An 8032-nucleotide genomic window follows, 5' to 3' on the forward strand; every position below is an offset into this window, starting at 1 on the left:
ATTTGGTCAATTTAAAAACATGTCCCTTCATTCTCCCAGCGTCAAATTGGTGTAACAACCCCACCCAGTGGCCAGAAATGTCTGATCCGACATTTACTCGTAGTCGTACCTCATCGAGTCACCATGGTAACCCAGTGAATGATTTTACTTCGTTTTTGAGTATATTATGTCTTATAATATACATTATAATATATCTTATAATATATATAACCCCACTGGGTGGGGTTGTTACACCAATTTGACGCTGGGAGAATAAAGGGACATGTTTTTAAATTGACCAAATTAAGTTTGTGTATGTATGTTTCACACTCTATGGCAGGCAGGGTGGACAAATAAATACTTGATATGTTTTATATGAGTGATTTCTTAAGTTATTCACGCCTACCGGCTGTGTACGGACCTTGGTTTGTGCCGTTATTTTGTATTAAAGTCTACCATGGGAACACTAGTTTGTTTTCTCCTAAAAAGGGGCGGGTACGAAATTGACAGTTAAGTTCCCGGATGTGCCGGTAGTACGTATCTCGACTTTTTAGTTGTCACGGTAACACGAGGACAACAAGCAGCATGGCGGGGGAGACACTTTCATTCGAACAAGCGTTCACCTTCAATCTGCTTTCCACCAAAAAGTTTACGTTTCAGCAAGATCCTAAGATATCAAGACTCCTGATGAAATGGTAAGAATATGCTCTGTAAGATCCTAAGATATCAAGACTCCTGATGAAATGGTAAGAATATGCTCTGTAGGTACAATTTCACTGAATTCACTGACAATCATGAGTTACCGGTGAGGAACAAAAGGCACATGGGTCAATGAATAGTTTTCAAGATGTTTTAAAGGCGCAGAAAAGAAACGGATGAAATTATGAAAAGATGATGCATAAACGTCTACATCCATAAAACACCTGTCACTAACTAGATTGTCACTAACAGTTACATTTAAAACATGGAGCAGAACATTGCTCTCCAACAAATCACAAATAAATAAGAGCTGAGCATTAGGCTAAATAAAAATGCCATGGAAAATCATAAAACAAAACAACATTATAAAACAATAAAATGCAAAGATATACATAGATGCATTAAATACCTCAAATTAAATCAGCACTTCGAATCACATCAGATAGCTTACCTAAAATGCAACCAACACCCCTGGAGCAAATGGAGATATCTCACAAAACATCTATTTTACTTCTGCAGCTTATTATTATACTATACTGTACTATAAGAGCTGCATATTTAGATTTAAATAATGATAGTCATCACCATGTGAAAAGACACCCTTTTGAATTCTGTGGTTTTACATATCAGGACATAATAAAAAATCATCTGATTTGAAATACAAATTAAGATATTTTTAATGAGAGATTTCTGTCCCTCCATTGACCATCTACACAACTACCACTTTGACGCTTCAAAAAGTTCATAAAGAGATAGTAAAACAAATCCATATGAATGGAGTGTCCAAACTAAGGTCCAAATTTACTGAAGAGACTCAATCACGGTAAAGAAGAGTGGGCCAATATAATATTCCTCCACAATGATAAAGTCATATAGAAATGATTACTTCAAGTTATTGCTGCTAAAGTTGATTCTACAAGCAATTAAATGATAGGGTCTACTTAGTTTGTCACACATGGCTTCTGCATTTTGGCTTTATTTTTGTTAAATAAATAATGACAGTGTCATATGTCATGTGTTGTTGTTCATAAGGTTGTATTTATCTAATTTTAAGACCTGCTAAAGACCAGATGATTTTTTTTAATGTCCTGATACTTAAAACCATAGAATTCAAAAAGGGTGTACTTTCTTTGTCACATGACTGCATTTTTTTAAATAATTAAATTTTTAGTCTGTATAATATGTTTAAAAAACAAAGGATGTTCCAAAATCAACCCCCATCAAATCTGTTGACAACCCCAAGTTAACAGATGTAGCTGTAAAGCTGTTTGCATTTGACCTTTTTGCATGTCAGGCGTTGGGTTTTTATGAACATGTCACTGGATATTTCTAGGTAGTTTCCCGTCGTGAAGCTCATTGTTTACTAAAGTTATATGGTACTGAAGATTAAAAAGTTTAGTGTATTTTAAGAATTCATTTAAAATAATGTAATACGCTTCTTTTAGAAAATATCTTTTGGGAAATGCAATAAATGCAGTACAATTACAAATTACAAAAATTACAGTAAAAATTACATAATAAATGTTTCTATATCCTCTATCAAATATTGGTGAATCACCCATTCTAAAAGAAGAATTTTAGTCCACTTGAGCTGTGCAATATTTTCTATGTTTAAAAATTATGTTTCCATTTGCCTTTTAGGTCCATGTTGGGTCGAATTACCACCCAGGCCTTCAATTTTGACCAATTTTTCCAGCCTTATAGGAGCAATGACTTCGCCTGGGTAAATATTCACACATTAATTTAATCTTTCAATGTCACAGCAACTTTAAATAGTGTATGCTATAAGTTTGTTTTATAGAATTTCTTTCAAGATCCCTGCGTGAAGAACAATTTAAAGGTACTTGATTCCTCTGGATCATGGTCACTGCTGGGTATGTTAATGTCAAATGATAAGGCATATTGCTATTTTATTACATTCACAATGTTTTATATGATCTCCTTTCATATGGGCTGATAATGGCTTTAGTTTGTACCCATTCACAGGTAGAGACATCACACATGTAAATGTGGAAGTTGTTCAATGCACAAAAGTGTCAGTGGACATATTCGATCCAATTTACTCAAATGGAATTTTGCGTCCTTCCGGCCACATTGTCAAATGTTACCATGAAATATACCCCGACTTTGATGAGTTACGGATGGTATGGATTATTTTATGGTGCTCTCAAACAGATTATTTTTATATCTAAATGTTGGTTTGAACTTTGATCTCTGTTGTTTGACATGCTTTCTGACAGCTTTTGCTTGAAGAAGACTCTGACAATTATCATATAATCAGTCCAAGTGATCGGAAGGAGTTTTTCTTCAGACTGTTCAAGCATATGGTCTTAGGGGGTGAACTTTGCCAATATGAGGATGTCATTGATCCTTACACTGAGACAGCAAAAATGATATACAAAGACTTGGTCAGGTGAGAATTTTATGTTGCATTCTTCATACATTTCACATTCACATTAATGTGGGACCAAAAAATTAGACTTGAATACACAGTAATGTGACAAATATTTAAAGAGGTATATATATATATATATGTAAACACCTGATTCATTTGTTTTTCACAGCGTTCAGAAGGATCCAGATACAAAAGAGATCAGTGTGGTCACAACAATCCTGAAAGTTTCTGCTCACGTATGTACCTTAACTTCTTGTGCATCATTATCCTTAAAGGTGCACTTAGTATTTTTTCCTTATTAATGTTAACATTGCTATTTTTTTTTATTAGGATCACGGTGGACTGTGCTACCCATCTGCAACAGAAAATGAGCAGACATTTGCTTACCTCTGTATTGATCCATTTAAAAGACATGTGTATGTTCTATACCATTCATTTGGTATAGGGGACTTTTCAGGAAACTAAGTGACCTCGATCTAGGTCTACATAAAAACACTGAGATATTATTTTTTAGGAAATACACATTTTTCATCTATAACCTTATTTTATTAGTGGTATAAGAACATTTATTAAATGAATAGATCAACCTTTGTCATAACTCATAACATAACTCTCATATTGTTCCTAGAACAAAAATATAATTTTACATTTGAAACATGGGAAGTGTTGAATTTATTTGTGATTATAAGTGATTATTTTATAAAGGCTGCCTTTTATGTGATATATTAAAAAATCCTCTTTTCTTTATACGTAAATTGTATATTTAACTCTGAGTAATGGTGGTGCCCCCACTCTACATTTACACTGGAATTTCTTGAGAATTTCTTGGAATTTTTACACTGGAACTTGTACATTTGAAAAATGTTACTGACATGTGTATCGATTACCGTCATGCGGTAGTAGAGGTTTCGGTCATTTTTGCAACCTTATGACCTGTAATTAGCTTTAAGTTTGTTGTGATCTTTACCCTGTGACACTATAAGTCCTTGTTTCTGTACTTAAAAAATATTACAAAAACATATACATTGAGTAAAATGTAATTTTTGTCTTTTTTCTTGGTTTTCATTTTGTTATATTTGTATTATTTAGTAAATTGGCTTTAAATGTGTTTTCTTTATTTACCTTTTTTACTGCTTATTGATATTAGTGTTTGATTCATTTACCTCCTAATGTGATTTTTTTTTATAGGAGCTAAGTGCTTTATTCGTTAAAAAGAGTTATATCATCATCAGGCACACAGTAGTTGACAACACTTCATGATTTAATTTAATTAAACAACATACAATATAACGTCATATCATATGCATACATGCAGTTATAATAGTCATTACAATTATCATAACTGGTAAAACCTGAAAGCCAAAGAATGAAAACATCGACTTTATTTAGACAGTATACAATATAACTCGATATTACCAAGGAGTATAGAAGAACAATAAATCATAACGTAAAGGTTTTTGGTCATTTTAGACCGAAGAGGACCAGAGGGTTAAAACATGAAGTGTTTGAAAGAAAAAAGAGATTTTGTAGAATGAAAGGTTAGTTTGAAAGAAAAAGAAAGAAAGATTAGGTAGAAAGAAAGATTAGCTAAAAAGAAAGAAAAAAAGGTTAGAAAGAAATGTTAAAAAGAATGATAGATAGCTTAGAAAGAAAGGTTAAAAGAAATGTTAGAAAGAAAGAAAGATTAGTTAAAAAAGAAAGAAATATAAGGTAGACCGAAAGATTAGTTAGAAAGAAAGAAAGAATAAAGACATATAAGGTAGAAAGAAAGAATAAAGAAATATAAAGAAAGAGTAGTTAAAGAAAGAAAGATTAGTTAGAAAGATAGATAGATAGAGGTAGATAGATAGATAGAGATAGATAGATACCTTATGCAAACCTTTCAAAAATTAAACAGTGCCTAAAACAAGTGGAAAAGAAATTCACAGCAATAACAGAAACTACAGAGTTCGTTAATTTGATGTACAGAACCGGTTTCCCTCAATTACTCGACCAACCAGAATTACAACAAATAGTGCTACATTAATTCATAACATATTTACCAACATCATTGACTATAAAAGTTGAAAGTGGACTAGTTTAAACGACGTCTGTGACCATCTGTTTTTGCAAACATTCATAGCTACACTATAGGACAAGGAAAGACAACAAAATATACACAATGACCCGACACAGAACCCAAGAAAACATCAATATATTCAAAGAGGATTTAATGAAACAAGACTGGGGCAAAGTGTACGTAGAATGAAGCATTTTTGGTGTTGTAACATCACTTTATGAAAAAAGCTGTCCTGTAGTAAAGAGAGAAGTAAAACTGAAATCTGAGGAAAAACCATGGATAACTAATAGAATATTAAATGCATGTAAGAAGAAAAATGTATTATATAAAGAGTTTTTAAAGAAGAGGACAAAAGAAGCAGAAAATAAATATAAGATATATAAAAACAAACTAACCAGAATCATAGGAAACAATGAAAAGAATTATTATAGTAAACTACTGGAGGACAATAGAAGTAATATAAGAAACACCTGGAAGGTGCTGAATGAAATTATCAAGAATAAAAAAGGTAAAACAGGAGATACTAAATACTTTCTGTCAAAAAATAATACAGAAATTAAGGATATGACATTGGTGCAAATGAATTTAATTATTTTTTTGTTGCGGAGTTGGTCCATGCAGGTTTGACTGAGGAGTTTGCAAAGACTGGCAGTATTAATGATGTGTTAAGTAAGAATGTAAATATTAATAAATCTATTTTTGTTAAGGAAACTGATGAAAAAGAAAATATAGAGATTGTTGAAACATTTAAGAGTAAAAAGTCAACTGACTGGAATGGTATTGACATGTTTATGGTAAAAAGTATTATTGGTTGTGTTGTTAAACCTCTAACACATGTATGTAATCAATCTCTGAAAACTGGAGTCTTTCCAGATAAAATGAAAATGGCAAAAGTGATAATATATTAGGCTGATGAAAAACAACAGCAATAGAACAAAGAAAATATGCAGTGGGGATATTTTTGGATCTTAAGAAGGCATTTGATACAGTTGACCACAATTTCTTGATCATGAAATTACACAAATATGGACTGCACTTTCTTGGTTAAATAGCTACTTACATTATATTGCAAAGCCATAGGCTAATTCAGAGTTAAAGAAAATTACCTATGGGGTCCCCCAGGGGTCAGTGTTGGGTGCATTGTTGTTTAATTTGTATATAAATAATGTATGGGAGGTGTCAAAAACACTGAAAACAATTTTATTTGCTGATGACACTAATTTAATAATCTGTTCTGGGGATAATCTGGAACAACTCTTGGATACAGTAGAAAATGATTTTTAAAAAGATGAAGAGCTGGTTTGATGCAAATAAACTAACACTGAACTTAAGTAAAACTAAATTTATCATTTTTGGTAATCGTGCCACAACTTTAAACAAAAAACTTGTTTTTTATGATAAATGATATTGAAATAGAAAGGGTAAATGAACTAAAATTTCTGGGAGTAATAATCGATAAAAAATTATGTTGGAAGCCACATATACACTATATTAAGGCCAAAATATCAAAATCAATTGCTATATTGTATAAAACCAACTACCTGTTAAATCAACAAACATTGTACACATTGTATTGTTCCTTCATACTTCCATACATTACTTACTTCTGGGGAAACACTAAAGGTGATGATACACAGGGCAACTTTAGTGTTTCCCCAGAAAAAACAATCCATGAAAAAAGCACACAACAGTGAAGGGGTGAATCTATAAAACATCAAGAGTGCAAAACAGACACATCCACACACACACACACACTTTTATACACATACACACTCATAAATTCAGATTACATAAATCTGTTTTTAATTTTTAAAAATCACAGCTTAATCGGAATGTTATGAAACTAGGTGACTTTTATGGTATTAGGTATGTGAACACACAAAAAAAATGGGGACAGGATCTGAATAGTCTAAGTGGTTGTAAAAAAAATAGTCAAACTTAGGACCTTCGGGTCCAAATGACCCCCATTGGAAATGAATGGGAAATTGTCAAAAATATGAAAACAGTTTTTTTGTGCATACAATATACAATCAGCCAGAATGCCGAAAAAATGACTCAACGGTGAAGGGGTGAATCTCTAAAACATCAAGAGTGCAAAACAGACACACACACACACACACACACTGTATTATATATTTATAATAATCTGTATTATAAAGTAAAACTGGCACTTCAAATTACCTTTTAAACCAACCAAACAAACAAAAAACAAGACAAAAATAGTCTTTGAGAATTTGTTATTATATTTTAAAAATCAACAACCTGAAAAAAAATTGGTATATATTTGCAAAAATCACTAGAATCCCCAAGCCTTTCTACAGAGAGCTGTAAATCCACTAGTGGTAAAAATGTGCTATTGCGTGATAAAAATGCTCAGTGTGTCCACCAGATGGCATCTATATTTTTTCAAAAATTGCTTTCATGAGGCCTAGGCTTCACTATGTAATACAGCTTTGATAAAAAATAAATAAAAATAATAATAAAAATAAAAAAATTCTATTATGTTCAATGGGAAAAAATGGGTCATAGGTAATTATGTCATAATTATTGCATAAATATTAATTATAAATCATAAAATATCTCAAAACACCAAAAAAGAAAATATTTTTTTTTTATAAAAAACAAGTAAAAAAAATTTTTTATGATTTAAAAAAAAAAAAAGAAGAATCCTGCCCTTTGGGTCCATTTGGACCCGAACACCCCAAGTGTGACTGTTAAACGAACAACCCCAGAGGGTTAAAGGGATAGTTCACTTTGAAATTAATTTTTGGTATGTTTTAGCTTACCTCAAGGGCATCCAAGAGGTGTCTTTGTTTCCGCAGTAGTTTCAATTTTGATATTTTTTGGTCAAACCGTTCTTGTCTGTCAGTCATATAATGCAGGTCGATGGTCACCACCTC

The 8032-nt window shown here is 31.9% G+C and overlaps 1 protein-coding gene across 2 annotated transcripts; it reads left to right on the forward strand.

Moving 5' to 3' along the window:
* Window positions 1-543: 543 nt before the first annotated feature.
* cfap300 (cilia and flagella associated protein 300) lies at window positions 544-3657 on the forward strand. 2 transcript variants are annotated; one of them, XM_056263099.1, is made up of 7 exons: window positions 544-674; window positions 2320-2401; window positions 2480-2552; window positions 2665-2822; window positions 2919-3091; window positions 3243-3309; window positions 3404-3657. In XM_056263099.1, the coding sequence occupies exons 1-7, from the start codon at window positions 565-567 to the stop codon at window positions 3536-3538; spliced, it is 798 nt and encodes a 265-aa protein (XP_056119074.1). In that variant the 5' UTR covers window positions 544-564; the 3' UTR covers window positions 3539-3657. The 2 variants fall into 2 exon arrangements, with proteins under 2 accessions (XP_056119074.1, XP_056119076.1); XM_056263101.1 differs by lacking the exon at window positions 544-674 and adding an exon at window positions 698-725.
* The last annotated feature ends 4375 nt before the right edge of the window (window positions 3658-8032 follow it).

This window comes from Rhinichthys klamathensis, unplaced genomic scaffold (genome assembly GCF_029890125.1).
Source record: "Rhinichthys klamathensis goyatoka isolate OS25496 unplaced genomic scaffold, OSU_Roscu_1.1 h1tg000197l_1, whole genome shotgun sequence".
NCBI lineage: Eukaryota > Metazoa > Chordata > Actinopteri > Cypriniformes > Leuciscidae > Rhinichthys > Rhinichthys klamathensis.